Source organism: Oncorhynchus clarkii, chromosome 4 (genome assembly GCF_045791955.1).
Source record: "Oncorhynchus clarkii lewisi isolate Uvic-CL-2024 chromosome 4, UVic_Ocla_1.0, whole genome shotgun sequence".
Taxonomy (NCBI): domain Eukaryota; kingdom Metazoa; phylum Chordata; class Actinopteri; order Salmoniformes; family Salmonidae; genus Oncorhynchus; species Oncorhynchus clarkii.
In genome coordinates this window covers 31,777,186-31,796,137 of record NC_092150.1, presented here as the reverse complement: position 1 = coordinate 31,796,137, position 18,952 = coordinate 31,777,186, and the positions used below count along the sequence as shown (strand labels likewise).

The 18,952-nt window shown below is 40.2% G+C and overlaps 2 protein-coding genes across 3 annotated transcripts; both read right to left on the bottom strand.

The window, feature by feature from the left end:
- Positions 1-8,240: 8,240 nt before the first annotated feature.
- Positions 8,241-11,173, bottom strand: LOC139406723 (regulator of G-protein signaling 21-like). 2 transcript variants are annotated; one of them, XM_071149681.1, is made up of 5 exons: positions 10,921-11,072; positions 10,519-10,578; positions 10,096-10,160; positions 9,753-9,919; positions 8,241-9,507 (listed from the first exon to the last, which is right to left on the bottom strand). In XM_071149681.1, the coding sequence occupies exons 1-5, from the start codon at positions 11,004-11,006 to the stop codon at positions 9,319-9,321; spliced, it is 567 nt and encodes a 188-aa protein (XP_071005782.1). In that variant the 5' UTR covers positions 11,007-11,072; the 3' UTR covers positions 8,241-9,318. The 2 variants fall into 2 exon arrangements, with proteins under 2 accessions (XP_071005782.1, XP_071005781.1); XM_071149680.1 differs by having other exon boundaries at positions 9,099-9,507; positions 10,096-10,157; positions 10,921-11,173.
- A 2,183-nt stretch (positions 11,174-13,356) lies between these two features.
- Positions 13,357-16,130, bottom strand: LOC139407669 (regulator of G-protein signaling 21). Its single transcript, XM_071151514.1, has 5 exons — positions 15,897-16,130; positions 15,699-15,794; positions 15,529-15,584; positions 15,257-15,423; positions 13,357-14,823 (listed from the first exon to the last, which is right to left on the bottom strand). Exons 1-5 carry the CDS (start codon positions 15,971-15,973, stop codon positions 14,644-14,646), a joined length of 576 nt encoding a protein of 191 aa, XP_071007615.1. The 5' UTR covers positions 15,974-16,130; the 3' UTR covers positions 13,357-14,643.
- Between the last annotated feature and the right edge of the window lie 2,822 nt (positions 16,131-18,952).

Below are 18,952 nucleotides of genomic sequence, written 5' to 3'. Positions count from 1 at the left end.
TCTGTGAGGTAAGCCTACTTGGCAGTTAACATTTAATTGAGAAGGTTTTGAGGAAATATTTCTGTCAATCCACAAGACGGTTATCACATCAACTGACTACACACAGAGTGATAGACAAACGCACACCCCACACAGAAAGAGAATGGCAATATTGCTGGAAAGTCAAAGAAATGATCTTAGGTTTGTCTTTTTAAGCCAATAGTTGCTAACCAGGGGTGGGATAATGTCAAAGTTGCATTGATTAGATAGTAGCTGGAACCTTGCAGTGTCTGATACTTTGTTTATGACCGTTTGTGATGGAACACATAAAAAGTTGCATTTACTTTCAGAATTGCTTGTAAAGTTACTCGTAGCTGGGCTGTGAGCTACTGGTAGCTCATGAGCGACATGTTCGAAACCCCTGATCTAGACTCAACAAATATTATCTCCTGTCTTCATATGAAAGAAAATACAGTTGTGTATATGTCCAACTGACCCAGAGTGATAATGTGGGTTATCAGCGCAGCGCTCCAACCTGAATGACTGGTTCTTGCCCCACCAGCAAGATAATATAATAGCACACAAATCACCTGCCTTGGCAGTAGTGCTGCATCTTTCCATTCACCCATTGGTTTCATGCAAATGCATGGTGGATGACGTTAATGTTTGTCCTTACCCAGAAATTACAGCTACCTGTAGGTACAGTATGCCAGTGTGGCATGAACAAAGAGGTGATGGAAATCTGTGAATTTGCATATACAGGAACAAAGTTTTAAATGTTCCGTAAATACAAAGTGGTATCGTTTATATCAGTGTCATTGAATTAGTGCTCAAAGTCATAGGCAGTCGCTAGTATTACATGTAGACAGAATGTGTTGGGATCTTGCCATTGGATGAGTGGTCTCCTAATGTCCGCTCTTATTGGGTGTCCAAGGTCACACTTACAGTAGACCCAGTCCAACCTCAACCCCTAGCTGCTACCCTTTGACTTCTCATAGATCTGAAAAGATTGACTGGGTAGTATGAGCAATACCACAGGGATAGTGGTAGAACTGAGATTGCCCATTCGGTTCTCTAGGATTTTGTCTGGTCAGAGACCCTGAGAAGGAACTGTGGAGCTGTTGAGGGCTTTCAAGTGGGAAGGAAAGGGGAATAGTCTTAAGACAATGTTAAGGCCTTTTACGGTCGAGCTGCAGCTTGCGTCTGGTCATCGATGACAGCCACACATGCAAGCAATCACACTGTAAGGAGAATATAAGAAAATACTAATCTTTGGCAGCGATTACAGCTGTGAAACGTTCTGCGTAACTCTGTAAGAGCTTTGCAAACCTGGATTGTTCAATATTTATACAGCGCAGCCTGAATTCCAAATTGATACAATTTAATACCCCATAATGTCAAAGTGGAATTATGTTTTTAGAATGTTTTACAAATGAATAATAAATGAAAATCTTAAATGTCTTGCGTCACTAAGTATTCAACTCCATTTGCTATGGCAAGCCTAAATAACTTGCAGAGTGAACATTTCCTTACCAAGTCAGATAATAAGTTGCATGGACTAACTCTGTGTGCAATAGTGGTGTTTAAAACATGATTTTTGAATGGCTACCCCATCTCTGTACCCCACACATACAATTATCTGTAAGGTCCCTTACAGACATTGGATATCCCTTTGAGCATGGTTAAGTTATTAATTACACTCTGGATGATGTATCAGTACACCCAGTCACTACAAAGATGCAGGTGTCCTTCCTAACTCAGTCAACGGTGAGGAAGGAAACCGCTCAGAGATTTCACCACGAGGCCAATGGTGATTTTAAACCAGTTACGGATTTAAATGGCTGCGATAGGAGAAAACTGAGGATGGATCAACAACATTGTGTCACACCAGCCTTCGCTTTGGCTCCCCCTCCTGTCCAGCTCAGGCGTTCGGCATCGCCGGCCTTCTAGCTTCTGCCAAACCTACTGCTGGCAAAGGCCCTTCACTCATCAACCCCGGACTTGTCTCGTCATCATTACACACACCTGCTTCCAATCCCCACTTTATCACTGTATATATTCTCCCTCTGCCATTTGTCTTTGTTGGTCGTTGTAAATGTTATTTGTTTTCCTAAGAGGAATCTCTCCTACTTTTTTCTGTGTACTTTATATTTGGAAATTTGGGTTTGCCCTGTGCCTTTTTGTTTGTGAAGATATATTTTGAGCACAACAACGTTTGGGTTTCGTCCCATGTCGATCTATGATGCTTAAATAAATGCAGTAGTTCTAAACCTGCGACTGCCTCCTTCCTACTCTCTACACCAGTGACACATTGTAGTTACTTCACAATACTAACCTAAATGACAGAGTGAAAAGAAGGAAGTCTACAGAATACAAATTCCAAAACATGCATCTTTTTTTAGAATAAGGCACTAAAGTAATGCTGAAAAAATGTGGCAAAGAAATGAACTTTTTGTCCTGAATACAAAGGCAAATCCAACACAACACATCACTAAGTACCATATTTTCAAGCATGGTGCTGGCTGCATCATGTCATGGGAATTTTTTAGGATCAAAGAAAAGGAATAGCGCGTAGGACAGGCAAAGTTCTAGAGGAAAACCTGGTTCAGTGTGCTTTCCAACAGACAGTGGCAGACAAATCCACTTTTCAGCAAGACAATAACCTGAAACAGAAGGTCAAATATACACTGGAGTATGACCACCTTGAATGTTCCTGAGTGGCCTAGTTCTGTTTTGGGGCGGCAGGGTAGCCTAGTGGTTTGAGCGTTGGACTAATAAGCGGAACGTTGCAAGTTCAAACCCCCGAGCTGACAAGGTACAAATCTGTTGTTCTGCTCCTGTTCCTTGGCCGTCATTGAAAATAAGAATTTGTTATTTACTGACTTGCCTAGTTAAATAAAATAAAAATATTTACAGTTTTGACTTAAATCGGCTTGAAAATCTTTGGCACAACTTGAAAATGGCTGTCTTGCAATGAACAACAACCAACTTGACAGAGCTTCAAAAATGTTTTCAAAGAATAATGAGCAAATATTGTACAATTAAGGTTTGCAAAGCTCTTAGAGATTTACCCAGAAAGACTCACAGCTGTAATCACTGCCAAAGGTGATAATAACATGTTTTCACTCAGGGGGTTGAATACTTATCTAATCAAAATATATTAGTGCTTTATTTTTCAATAATATTTTCTGTAGAACGTTGACAAAAAAATGACAATTGAATCTATTTTAATCCCACTTTGTAACACAACAAAATGTGGAAAAAGTCAACGGGTGTGAATACCTTCTGAAAGCACATATTATCCTGCCCAGGCATAATGTACTCAACTGATCAGATGAAAGCCATTAGCCACATTATTAGAAACCACATCCCTGTTGATTTGTTTGACTGCCATTTTGATTTTGGTGAGGGGTCTGTTTTCCTTCAAATGACTGTGACATGTACATAATCCTTCCTAATACTGTATGAGTGGGTCAACTCTCACAGCTTCTATTCATCCATCCATCTTTGACAAAATTTGAGCAGAGGCCATGCATCCAACACTTTGGTATTTTTGTACTAGATCATTATTAGTACAGTACGTCTGCATCTCTGTCGTGATTCTCATTGTGAATTGGCACTAGCAGGTAAATCACCAGGCCTGCTGAGGACCAAAAAACAGAGGGGGCTGGTCTGTTCTGTTTATTATGATGTGCAGACAGTGTGTAAGCATCGGATTGTTCAGAAGAGAATAGGGAGCAGAGCCAAGTTTCCACCTAGACTATTGCTTCCAAAAAGCTTTACGTAGTAGTAGCAGGTAATTCCCAGCACTGAACCATATTTTGTCCCCGACAGGATTCCTAAGCATCCCAGAGTCCGAAAGTACAAGTTGTGCTCCTGCAGCATGTGCGTGTTTTGTTGTGTTGTTTCTGAGGGAAAATAAAAGTGACGTTCTTCAAATTACTCGCAACGGAAGATATTCAGTACTTTTGAGGAGATGGGAAATGTTGCACAGGCTACATCAATGGTCCGAGCGGTGCATTCTGGGCGATTCTGGCACAAGGAGCACTGTCCTTCAAGGAGTGAATGGGAGTCTATTGGGCGCTAGTTCAAAAACCTAACATTAGTACGAATTTCATCAACAAGAAGTACATAAATAGAAAATATAATTCTGAGATGTGAGATAATTAACTTACTATTTGTAATATCGTATAGCTTTGGAAATGTGACATTACATACTTTTAAGGAAAATAGGCACATTTCTCAACATACAATATACACTGACATTGAGAAGGGATTGCGTTAAGATTAGTTTAGCAACTGCTTGACGCAGCATGACAACTTGAACGCGATTGGGCATTCATATGAATACATTTTGGGTAGGGCATTATGCGTTCATTGCAATGTACACAGGACTAAAGAGGCAGACAAATAGGAAAAATGTGCTAGACCCTCCATTAAATGACACATTTCTCAAGGTACGAATATCACAAAAATATTATCAATGGCTCATTTTGAGAGAAGACGTCCTCTTGAGTTATGCCATCGATGCGACCAGTATTGAAATCTGACATGTATGATAGATTTTTTTTTGTGATCTAAAAGTCATATTCCTATTAACTTCCAGTGTAGGGAGAGTGACTTTGTCACGGTGCTACCCAATACCGGACGGATTTCTGACTGCTTGAATGCCAGTAACTCAGATACACATGAAAACATGAATTGACCTAGGGAATCGATAGAACCTCACACAGCGATGCACAAAAACGATATAACATTCAAAATGGGTGAACCTTTAAAGCAACTGTGTACTGTAAAACTTGGCAAACACGGCAGTGGTCGTAATGTGCAATGCATGGGATGGAACACAATGATCACTTAAAACCCTTTAAACACATGCCAAACCACTTCAAGCAATGCAAAATAACAACGTGTTTTTGGACTTTTTTAAAGTAGTTTACATGAGGGCCTCTGAAACAGTTGGCGAGGAACATAGGTGAGGGCCATACCTTGGACAGTATAAATGCTGACAAATGGAGAATTCATCATGCACAGAGACCTTGTTTGTAACATACAGCAGAGAGAAACAGCCATGAAGGTCTTTGTCAGATGAGGAGGGCCCACTGTCATTGAGATGATGAAACACCTTAATCTGCAACGTCATGGTTCTTAATATCTCAAGGATCACAGTCTCTTGCCACACATGGTTTATTTAACTTTCAATTTACTGTAATAACACATTACTTCTCATAAACCCCCTTGTCATTAAACTGAAACTCACACCTTCCCTTTTTGTAGAAAAGACACCGTAGAAATAAGAGAGAAGATGTGTCTTTCAAATAAATAACAAAAGCATGAAAAACAAAAGCATGAAGGAACATCTAACCACAATGATGAAGAGACACACTATATTTACAGAAGTATGTGGACACCCATTCAATGAGTGAATTTGGCTATTTCAGCCACACCCATGGTATAGTTATATAAAATTAAGCACACAGCCTTGCAATCTCTATATTCAAACATTGCCACTAGAATGGCCTTACTGAAGAGCTCAGTGACTTTCAACGTGGCACCATCAAAGGATGTCACCTTTCCAACAAGTCAGTTCGTCAAATTTCTGCCCTGCTAGAGCTGCCCCAGTCAACTGTAAGTGCTGCTATTGTGAAGTGGAAAGGTCTCGGAGCAACAACGACTCAGCCACAAAGTGGTAGGCCACAGAGGCTCACAGAAATGGACTGCAAAGTCTGCTTTCAGTTACAACTCTCACTACCGAGTTCCAAACTGCCTCTGGAAGCAACGTCAGCACAAGAACTGTTCATCGGGAGCTTCATGAAATCGGTTTCGATGGCCGAGCAGCCGCACACAAGCCTAAGTTCACCATGTGCAATGCCAAGCGTCGGCTGGAGTGGTGTAAAGCTCGCCGCCATTGGACTCTGGAGCAGTGGAAACGTGTTCTCTGGAGTGATGAGTCATGCGTCACCATCTGGCAGTCCGATGGACGACCTCATTAATGCTCTTGTGGCTGAATGGAAGCAAGTCCCTGCAGTATTGTTCCAACATCTAGTGGAAAACCTTTCCAGAAGAGTGGATGCTGTTAAGGCAGCAAAGGGGGGACCAAATCCATATTAATGCCGATGATTTTGGAATGAGATGTTCGACAAGCAGCTGTCCACATAGTTTTGGTAATGTAGCGTATCTTGTTATTGAAAAATAGTATTTTTGTACATTCAAGACCATCAGGTGTACTCAAACTCATCATGCTGTCATGTGATTTTCTTTGTGGTCATAGCCCTCTCACTACTTCCCATGTATATCTTTGAATAAGGTGTGTCAAGGGATCAAATTTATCACGTGTCATTAATTTGTTAATACTATTTCCACACAATTGTAATTGTATACCACTTTTCATGGAATGGTTATGTTATACTTATGTTTCGCTGGTTAAACATTGTAGTAAGAAATCATGGAATCTTGAGCCATTTCATCTGTACTGAGCTGTGAACTTGAACTCCTACAGTCCCACCATGTGTGTTTTGTACTTCTAACCCCTTTAAAACATTGTGTGTTACATACTTCCAGGTTATACCAATGGTTTCATCTATTTCTTTTGCATCCATTGATACCAACCATTCGTCTGTGTGATTAAGGGGGACTGAGCTCGAGCTGTGTTTGTGAGACAAGGGTGATCCTGAAGGGGCCCAGTAAAAAGGACACGGTTTGAGCTACAAACGATTAAAAGCTATCTATGAAAAGTGACATAATAGTTGTTAGAAGGTAAGGGGTTCTTCTACATAGAAGATCATAGGAAATCCAAGGACATAGTGTCTATAATACTCCAACAAGCTCACATAGTTGCTGTCACACTCCAAATTTCACACAAATATCACTGACTAGTTGGATATTCATTTTCCAATGAGTATACTATTTCTGTACTTACAGCATTCATATGAATACATTTTTTCTTTGGTGAACCTTCTTTTTTAAATGTACATTTATCAATTAAACTCATGAATGCAATTGTTCATGTCAAAATGTTTTGTGTTTTACTTGAAGCCCTGGTTGTCCGGAAAATAAAATGGTAAAACAATTCATAGTGAGTCTAATGTAGATCAATGAAAGTCAGATAAATAATGAAAAGCCCATTTTTGCTATGATCTAGAGACTTTTAAGGTTAAAGCACCCCCTATAATCGTATGATGCTCCCAAGGATCACACGGTGACGTCATTTTGAATATTGAATAGCTCCCCATGTGTTCAAGTTAGAGACTTACTGTTTCTTGTAATGGCTGCGGCTCAATCCCTTCTTTGTGCCTATTCCATAAAATGGGCTTCTGAAGCGGCCTTTTTCACATGAGAAGATCCGGACAGGACAATTGTCACGAAATTGTCTGTAAAACCCAAACTGTGTGAGACAGAAACTAATAAGTCACCACCATCGAAAGATGAGACTCACGAATACTACAGTGTCGGTTGTTTGGCATCCACAAGCTGTACTGCAGTCGTCTGAAGTCTCTGTTGAGGACCACTTCATTTTGAAGAGATCACAAAAGCGACTGTCCAGACCGAACCTTTGGAGCTACAAACGAATGTCACCAATATGAAAAAAGGAGACATTCACCTCGTAGAGCAGGTGTTCTGGTCTACGACACACACGATTCAGGGGATTCATCTCAAGGTAAACCAGTACCGGGGTGTAAAATGTGCAAAAAGTTAATAGAGGGTAAAATGTGCCATGAATAAAATGTGCCACGAATAAAGTGACCAAACATGGGTCCCGAAAATGTTGGGATTTAGTTTTTTTTGCCTATAGAAATGCATGGAATAACACATTTGTACATGGCAAAACAAGACAGTCAAAAAAATCAATCATAAGGACAAGGTTTCGAGGTTTCCTATATCTGAGAGACATAAAAAAAGAGAAAATAGTAAACATAAAGAAAAATCCTTGAATGAGTAGGTGTGTTCAAACTTTTGACTGCTACTGTATGTCCATAATAAAATGTTGCTCTATCTTCTTAACAGCACTATTGATTCCATATGTGTTATTTCATAGTGTTGATGTCTTCACTATTATTCTACAATGTAGAAAATAGTAAAAAAATAAAATAAATTAAACCCTGGAATGAGTAGGTGTGTCCAAACTTTGACTGGTACTGTATATATAGTATGCCTACAGGGGTCCAAAATTCAAAATCAAATGGCTAAATTATGAACTTTATGAATTCCATATGCTAGCCTAGTAGATATAAGGGCTTACACATACAGGAGCAACCGCAAAGTGAAATGTTGTTTTTTAATTTAGTTGTTAATTGAGAATAAGCCAGAAGAGAGTGATTGACAAGAAATATTTTGTCTGCAAATAATTTAATAATTTAATTTAATATAATTTAATAATCTAACCGTGAACATTTTTACAAGCATTGCAAAAGTCAGCATCCTAACAGTGACTGTGTAATAAATAGTACAACATTCTAATCTTAATTTATCAACATTGTTTTGTGCTTTCTTTGTAAGCAATCAAAACATATTCTGCATCAGAGAAGTAGGAGTTCAAAGTTCATTATACAAAGTGGGACATAGGCTACCCTTCTGTCTACAATTGCACTCAGACAACTTAACCTCTACTTCTAAATGGGTAATCATTCAATGATAGACAGTGTAAGAAGTCTTTAACTGCCTTGCAAATCTAAAGATTCAACCACCTTTTGAAAAACTGGTTTGAATTTAGAGACGAAATGTGAATATTATTAAGGATAGTATAGTATTTTGGGCCGGTATCCATTGTATGCGTGCTCTCTCCTTTGTTTCACTCCAGACCACGTACTTTAGTATTGCTAGTGAAAGTCCACCTTGCATCTCCTATCTTATCACAGTATCATAGGCATCCTGTTGCGCACATACACTCACACACAAACACACACACAAACACACATACACTCTCTTCTCCATCTTTTTAGGACAGGATGCACCTCCGGTTGAGTGGGGACTGCATGGTTGCTGACGTTGTGTTTCAGTTCGATCGTCATTCACTCGGTGATCACTGTCAAAGACGATCTAATCACCTATGATATGATGTCACTCCCAGAGTTACAGATAAGACAGCAGCATCCAGTGCAATCGCAGCGCTGTAGCATTCCTCATATCCTCTCTGCCTTTCCTTCTGTCTTTCTGTCTTTCTTTTTCTCTGGGCGAATCCCACTTGCAGTGTTTTAGGGTGTGGTCTTGTGTTGTGGCGACCACGGTTCGTAGGGACACAGGCCTGTCAGTCTCTCTATGCTTGGTCAGCCTTCCATCCTGTAGAATCCCAAACATTCCAGTTTCTGTTGTCACGTTCTCCTGTCGTCTAATCCGCTCCTATTAGCCCTTGACGGCGTCAGCGGTGAGGGAATCCAGGAGGGATCGGTAAATGTCTGAGCGCAGGAAGCGAGGGTACGAGTCTCTCTCCATCAGCCCATAGACAATCTTCTGGGCATCGTCAAAGCACTGGAGTGTAGGATTCTTCACGGCCCTCTTGATCTGCTCCCTCGTGTGGTAGTCAATGTTTATCTGGAACAAGAGCAAGATTCATTTAGATTTACGAAGTAAAGATGGATTTCATATAGCATGTTTGGAAATAAACATTTGAGAGGGGTTTATTAACCAGATGATGTTGATGAAATACATTGAAACATCAATGAGGTTACAAAGAGTTCAAATGCAGGGTTGCTTTCTGTAGAAATGTCACTGCAGCTATTTGAATCTCTAGCATGTAGCCATGTACTGCAATATATACTGTACTATAACAGTCGTACCTCTTTAGGAGCCTCAGCCTTTATGAAATGCTCATAGATTTTTTTGGCCTTCGATGACATTCTGAATGAAGACTTGATTTTCTTGTACTCCTCACACGTCAGCCAGAACTCAATGTTCTCATCGCTGAATTCAGACTTCAGAAAGGTTCTGAAGGTCGCCAGTCCATCTGTGGGGAAGAATATAAAAACATACCAAGACATGAAACAAAGATACAGCCCCAAGCCTGGAAACACGTGCTGTTTTTGTTCAACATTTCTATCTGGCTGTTTTCAGTTAGATATTTGATCTAATTTAGCTAATTTATCTTGAACTATTTTGATCGTCTGATAAAGTGAAACTCACATTTAGACTCGAGGAGTCTCTCCAGTGACTGAGACCATTGTTGGGTATCTTCTAAACTTAGCCTGCTAGGAAGAAAATGTGTGGTGATTACTCAACTAGAATCAAATCTGGGTAAAAATAAAACTGGTATTTGATGTGAGGGCAAAAGGGCACATAGAACCAACATAATTAGGAAACAATTATAGCCGCACATGGGTGCGTGTGTGTGTGCCTATGTGCGTGCCTGCTTTCTGAAGTTTCATTTGACTTCACACACACTACCACAGATGGACACTACAACATATGTGGTATTTGATTTTGAACAATACAATACATGTAAAATATGTTATATATATATATATATATACATTTCAAATAATATAATAATAATAACCATTAGGATCAACACAGAGTAACAGAGTAAGAAAGGGTAAGAATCCTTACCTCTCAGAGGTGGGTGAATGTGAGAACATGCATTGCAGTCGGCACATAAAGTTCTTTCCCCTATGGAGAGAAAAAAAGAACGGTCATGATCGTCTCATAAAACAACTTATTCCATTGCTGTATGAGGACATCTCAGTATGTAGTATCTTGGTTGAAGGTATTCACAGGTTTACTGAAACATATGCAGTGTTTATATACAATGTGTGGCCTAAAGTATGTAGTATGACGCTAAAGTATTTGTACAAGCATTTTAGTATTTAGAAAGTATATGACACATCCATAGTATTATGAGAGTACATTGAATATATAGCCTAATATTGACAAAATATACATAAGCTCCACAATACATTTTCCGAAATCGCCAGCTGTTGAGAGTATAAAAAAGCTATAAGCTACACTCACAAGTTCTTGTTCCTCCTCCTGTCGTCCTGCTCCATATTGAAGTGCTGTGTTTGTATCAGTGTCTCTGTGATGATTAGGCTGGGCATGTTTTAACCCCACACTCTCTGTCCCCTGCTGCTGCTCATGCTGGGGTGAATCACTCTCTGTATAGTGGGGTCTCCCTCCACCTCAGGCCTTTATATGCAGGGCTGGAAGGTGAAACACAGACTCAGACCAGTGAACCGTGGCAAGAGAGGAAGCCCCTACGCTCTCTCTCTCTGTGACATGCGCTCTCTGTCTTTTTGCGACACTCTCTTTCAACCTCTCTCTGTGTCATGCTCTCTCTCCCTCTCTCTCGTCTCTCTCTATGGATACCCCTCTCTCTCTCTCTCTCTCTCTCTCTCTCTCGCTTTCTCTCTCTCTCTTTGTCCAGGTTTCCAGGCAGCCTAACTGCTCCTCGTTCAAAGTGTGCTCTTTATGTCCACAATATTTTTTGGTCTGGGCTGCTAAGATGCAAATGACAGAGACAGTGACAGTGATAGGCAAATCATGACCTTCGCTTGGTGTGTGTTTCGGTACCCTGTTGAAATGTCATTGGGATGTTTAATTTCTTATACTGTATCCAGCGGCAAGGTGTGTCTTTACTTAAATGATATGATGATTAAATCCAATATAGACAGTCAGTTGTTCAGTTTGTAGATTGTGGGTTTATAGTCTTTGCATACATTAGCCAGAGTCATATAGACACCTCATGGCCAATGTGACTTTAGGCAGCAATGTCCAATGACCTGTCCGTTGTCATTCCGCACAGTAACTGATGTGGTTCTCCTCAACTTACCCAAAGATGGCCACAAGCAGTCAAGCACAACCAAGTGACACCAAAACATGTCCACTTACAGTTAATCTGCCTTGTGCCCTCAATTCCACACAACTACCTTTACATCATACAGTAAAAACTGACCAGAGGTTTAAACGAACAAACCACAATCACCTGTGTGGTTGACACCATAAATATGCTTTAAACATTTTTTTTGAATAACATCGTCCTCCAAGAGTTGCTGAATCTCCTTTCTACTTCTGCTTTACACCAATATGAACAGTATCCATTCTAGAAGTTCCTGCGTGACGGTATTGAGTAACTCAGACAGTATCAGAAATACATTGCACATTACTCACTTCCCCTCAGCTGTCATGGCAACCGTTTGGGACAAAGGAAAACAGCGTCAGACTGTGAAGGACAAAGTGGTGTGATGTTGTCGTGAGGCAAGAGGGGTGAGATCCCTGTCATCGAGCAAGAATATCCCTTCATGCCAACTTCCCCCTCCCCTTTTTTTATTTATTAAACAAAATGTTGTTTAATTGAATATATTATACCATACTATTGACTTACCGAGCAAAAAATTGCAATAGAAGTTGCCATTGTCTGGTCTTCCCTCTACCTAATAGTCCTCTTTGAACATATCAACTCTCACATAAAACATTCCCTTTGAAGACTGCTTTAGGTATTTAGTATTTTATTCGGATCCCCATTAGCTGTTGCTGAAGCAGCAGCTACTCTTCCTGTGGTCTATTTATAACCTTGTATGTAGTAATAACATTGAGTTCTTCTCATAATTATTGTGCAATGCTCAATTGAAGATCATGCTGTGCTAGCCTCCAGACATTTGTCCATAGTGCGCCATGCTGATGCTAAAAGTCATCACAGAACAGTTGTTCCTTGGTGATGAGATTACTTCCCTAACAAGGGGACACATTCAGGCCAATTTGACATGCATCAGAGCATCCACTGACTCCAATCCACTGGTGGGAGTTCTGGGTCAAACTCACAGTTATTCTTAGAGCCATCCAGATTACCTTTTTAAGAGACAACTTTGAGAAATAGAGCCATCTATAGAGTGGGGTCAACGGTGACAGGGCAATTTTTTTCCAGCTTCAATACATAGTCACTGGGCTGGCTCTGGGCAATTAGCTGAGACAGCTGACATGTGATCACAACAGACTTACAGTCAGCAGGCTGTGGAAAATCATTTCTCCGATTTTCCCTGCCCACCGACCACACGCGATTACTCAGTGTCACAGGACAAATTAAAGATAACCCTTCACTCTGACAACGTCAACATCCTGATTTATGGAAGTATACTGTATATTTAAACTGACAGGGTCCATCCATGCTATATTAGTATTAAGAGTTAAATGAATAACAGTTATTCTGTCACACCCTGACCATAGTTTGCTTTGTATGTTTCTATGTTTTGGTTGGTCAGGGTGTGATCTGAGTGGGCATTCTATGTTGGATGTCTTGTTTGTCTATTTCTATGTCTGGCCTGATATGGTTCTCAATCAGAGGCAGGTGTTAGTCATTGTCTCTGATTGGGAACCATATTTAGGTAGCCTGGGTTTCACTGTGTGTTTGTGGGTGATTGTTCCTGTCTCTGTGTTTTGCACCAGATAGGGCTGTTTTTGGTTTTCCACGTTTATTGTTTTGTAGTGTTCGTGTTTATCTTTTTGTTATTAAACATGAATCAAAGAAACCACGCTGCATTATGGTCCGCCTCTACTTCACCACAAGAGAACCGTTACATATTCATGTTTCATATTGCTGACAGATCCATATCATGGGTGTCAAATAAGCATGAAATGAAAAAACAGATTTTTGTCTTTGCCAAAACAAATAACACTTGAATGGAATAATTAAAAGCCTTTTAGTGCTGCATTTCTGTAACCATACGTAACTAATTTCTGTAACCATACGTAACTAATTTCTGTAACCATACGTAACTCATTTCTGTAACCATACGTAACTCATTTCTGTATCCATATGTAACTCATTTCTGTAACCATACGTAACTCATTTCTGTAACCATATGTAACTCATTTCTGTAACCATACGTAACTCATTTCTGTAACCATGCGTAACTCATTTCTGTAACCATACGTAACTCATTTCTGTAACCATACGTAACTCATTTCTGTAACCATACGTAACTCATTTCTGTAACCATACGTAACTCATTTCTGTATCCATATGCAACTCATTTCTGTAACCATACGTAACTCATTTCTGTAACCATATGTAACTCATTTCTGTAACCATACGTAACTCATTTCTGTAACCATACGTAACTCATTTCTGTAACCATACATAACTCATTTCTGTAACCATACGTAACTCATTTCTGTAACCATACGTAACTCATTTCTGTAACCATACGTAACTCATTTCTGTAACCATACGCAACTCATTTCTGTAACCATACGTAACTCATTTCTGTATCCATATGTAACTAATTTCTGTAACCATACGTAACTCATTTCTGTAACCATACGTAACTCATTTCTGTAACCATTGGTAATGTAAGTCCTTCCATTTAGACATTCTGTACCTTCTGTTCTTACCTAAAACGATTCACTATACACAATTTATTTTTACACCAACGCCACTTTTGATGCATCAGTCAGTCTAGATGTTTGAATAAATGTACTGTTTAGCACTCTGAATCATTGACACTACTCATCACCACACATCACTCATCTCTAACACTCAATGCTTCTCCATACTTTATACTCATGTCTTCTTCTTCTCCAACTCATAATTAATTTCCTGTGGTCATTATGTGTCACTTCCTGTGGGGATCTTTCAGTTCTATCCTCAGGATCTAAAGTCTCATGTTTCCATGACTCGTTTGGAATCCTCCTTGTTTGGACCTGGTGAATCTTGATTCACAAACTCTTGACCCTTAACCTCTACCAGAAGGTCCTGGCTTTGCGTCTGAGCCCCAGGTAGGCATCTGACCTGAGGAACCTGGAATACGAGTCGCTCTCCATCAGTTTGTACACATGTCTCACTGCCTCGTCAAAGCAGCACAGAGCAGGGGCTTTCATGGACCTTTTGATCTTCTCGTGGATGTGGTGGTCAACGTTGATCTGTAGGGGGAAAACACAAACCATTACAATGAGTGCCAAGGGAAAGTTCTACGCACATTTGTGAAGCTAATGTTATGAAAAGCCTGAGCTGAGCAATATGGTCACCTTTCCACCCTAAGCTTGCCAATCCATTTGTTCACTACGTGAGCTTGTTGAAATCATATCTTGTCCCAACAGGTTGTTATCTGTATTTTTGAAGGAGGGATTTTATCACATCAGAAAGTTTCAGTGCTTGTCAAATTGTTCTAGTGATAGGCTAAGTTATCTTTGAAATAGTCAATTTCCCACATCAGCAAAGTACATGGAATTACATAGTCACACCCTAGGAATTATAGCTATATCAGCTACTTTAGCTTATATTATGTTAGTATTTTGGATAACTGTATCCAGATACTGCCAAGGTGAATGCTGATGCATAGCCTGACTAACTGACCTCTCTCTGGGCCTGGGGATGGAGGAACTCCTGGTAGATCTCTGTTGCTTTCCAGAACAGGTCAGCCGGTGAGATGGTCTTTCTGTAGTCTCTGCATGCTAGCCAAAATTCAATATTCTCCTCACTGAATTCGGACCGCAGGAAGGCTCGGAAGGCTGCAAGGCACCCTGGGGGATTATTCATGCTAAAGTCAGAAGGTGGTCTAATCAGACTGTACTATTGATGATAATGAATGTACTCTGGGCCAACATAGTTAAAACAGTTATAATTACTTTCGTCCTTCAACAAGGTCTCAAGAGTTGGCTGGATTCCTCTATTGTCCTCTGGACTTAAAAAGATTGAAAAAAAATGGGGGGGGGGGGAATTATATGGGTCAATATTACTAAGAAAACTATTTGACATGTTATTGTTATGAAATAGTCTCCACTGTTGCCGTACTTACTTGATTTTTGTAGAAAAGGACTCATCATTTATCTTTTGTGCCAGAATACACTGGATGCCTTTTTTCTGTCTTTTTCTGCTTAGAAGGATATCGATCCTGTGGAAGTAGTATGTATTATCATCCAATCTATCATGATAGCAGAAATGTATCATGAACTGCCTATAAAGGTCCCTTTCCTAGATAGATAATTTAACTTACCTTCTTCTCTGTGTTCTATTTTGCGGTATATCCTTCAATTCATAGATCCGAATCTTTGAAAATAAAAGTTTGGGCATCTTCACATAATTGACAGCGATTCCTCCTAGGAATTAGATGTAGACCGTACGGTCTTAGTAAACATTCCAGGCCCATCCTGGGCAGGTATTTATCATCTCAAGAGAGGTGTGTTATGGTGATGTTTGCGGTGTGCTGGTGCAGGCCCCTAGATGCCTTGGCACAGCTTACCGAAACTCTGGTCTTTGACTCATGGATATTACATTCCTGTAAAATTCCTATTACAAATTTTTGCCTTTTTTTTTTTTTACAAATATTTCCTAAGACACATCTTATAGATTAAACACAATAATAATTCCCTCTGAAGACATTGCATGTTAAGGAGCAGTTGTCTGTCTGCCCACCTTAATATAATCTTCAGTGTTTACTCACAGCCACACTCTTTCACAAGTCTATTTTCTGAGAACATCTTTCATTTACTGTGAATAGTATAAAGGGAAATGACATAAGAGGGCAAATAATATGTAATGGGGAAAGGAGGCATGGCAATATATTTCCTCTCAAATATCTGAATGGGTAGGCGTTAGTTACACTGTTGTGCGTATAACACGCATGCAGGCAGACGCACGCACACACACACACACAAACTCATTCACTCATCACTCACTCATTCATTCATTCATTCATTCATTCATTCATTCATTCAATCAAATGTAGTTATGCATTTATAGCACTTTTTTACATCAGCAGATGTCACAAAGTGCTTATACAGCAACCCACACTAAAACCCCAAACAGCAAGCAATGCAGATGTAGAAGAACGGTGGCTAAGAAAAACTCCCTAGAAAGGCAGGAAAATAGGAAGAAACCTAGAGAGGAACCAGGCTCAAAGTTTGTGGTCACTTAGAAATGTCCTTGTTTTTGAAAAAAAAAGTGTAAAAAAATTGTCCATTAAAATAACATCAAATTGATCAGAAATACAGTGTAAACATTTTCATGTTGTAAATGACTATTGTAACTGGAAATGGCAGATTGGAATATCTACATAGATGTACATTCCACGTGAGAAATTGCCAAGAAACTGAAGATCTCGTACAGTGCTGTTTACTACTCCCTTCACACAACAGCGCAAACTGGCTCTAACCAGAATAGACAGAAGAGTGGGAGGCCCCGGTGCACAACTGAGCAAGAGGACAAGTACATTAGAGTGTTTAGTTTGAGAAACAGACGGCTCACAAGTCAACTGTCAGGTTTATTAAATAGTATCTGCAAAACACCAGTCTCAACGTCAACAGTGAAGAGGCGACTCCAGGACGCTGGCCTCATGCAGCGCGACACATCTCCTTCTCATAGAGTTGATCAGGATGTTGATGGTGGCCTGTGGAATGTTGTCCCACTCCTCTTCAATGGGTGTGCGAAGTTGCTGGATATTGGCGGGAACCGGAACACACTGTCGTACACGTCCATCCAGAGCATCCCAAACATGGGTGACATGTCTGGTGAGTATGCAGGACATGGAAGAACTGGGACATTTTCAGTTTCCAGGAATTGTGTACAGATCCTTGCGACATGGGGCTGTGCATTATTATGCTGAAACATGAGGTGATGGCAGCGGATTAATGGCACGACAATGGTCCTCACGTTCTTGTCATGGTATCTCGGTGCATTCAAATGCCATGGGGCACTCTGTTCACAACATTTACATCAGTAAACTGCTCGTCCACACGACGCCATACAGGCTTTCTGCCATCTACCCGGTACAGTTGAAACCGGGATTCATCCGTGAAGAGCACACATGCCAGTGGCCATTGAAGGTGAGCATTTGCCCACTGAACTCAGTTACAATGCCGAACTGCAGTGAGGACTACGAGCACATAGATGAGCTTCCCTGTGGTGGTTTCTGACAGTTTGCGCAGAAATTCTTTGGTTATACAAACCCACATTTCATCAGCTATCTGGGTGGTTGGTTTCAGATGATCCCACAGGTGAAGAAGCCGGATGTGTCCTGGGCTGGAGAGGTTACACGTGGTCTGCGGTTGTGAGGCCAAATTCTCCAAAACGCTTACGGTAGAGAAATGAACATTCAATTCTTTAGCAACAGCTCTGGTGGACATTCCTGCAGTCAGCATTGCATGCTCCCTTAAAACATAAGACACCTGTGGCATTGTGTTGTGTGACAAAACCACACATTTTAGAGTGACCTTTTATTGTCCCCTGCACAATTTAATCAGCTTCTTGATACGCCACACCTGTCAGGTGGATTGATTATCTTGGCAAAGAAGAAATGCTCACTAACAGGGATGTAAACAAATGTGTGCATTAAACTGGAGTGAAGTAAGCGTTCTGTGCATATCTTCTGGGATCTTTTATTTCAGCTCATGAAACATGGGACCAACACATTTACATGTTGCTTTCATATTTTTGTTCAATATACAATATACAAAGACTGTGTGTTTTTTGGTTTGTTTTTTTCCAAATCAAATCAGTTTAGGAGCTATAATAGCAGATGCTTAATTTTGAAGATTGGGTAGCAGGGTGGAAAAGATCACTGTGGGTGATCCAGATGCTCATCCAAGGTCTATTGATGTGATTTAACGAAACAGAAGTAATTGTGCTTTCCCCCTGTTAGTTCTGACATTATTCTATTTCCATTCACTCTCTTTGTCCAGGTGTATGTAATGGAACTGAAGTTGAGGATGGGAAGGATGCCACCAACATATGGAGCATTGTGCTCAAGCTAAATGGATCAATCAATCAATAATCAACATATAATCAACTAATGAACAACCCCTTTACTCGCTGACTCGGGTGTTAGTGCTGTGCTGGAACAAATGCCTGCAGACACACCAGAATTCTATAGGAGGAAAGAACACTGTATTGTAGTGTCTGTGAGGTCTGAAGGGTGGAGCTACAAGTTGTTATTATTTCATCACAGGATGTGTATCGACCAGTCAGTCATGATGTTGCGTCATAGGATGCAGACATTGGGACATGTTGACATGTAGTCCAAAGCAAACAGGATTGAAAGTAAATGATTAATGC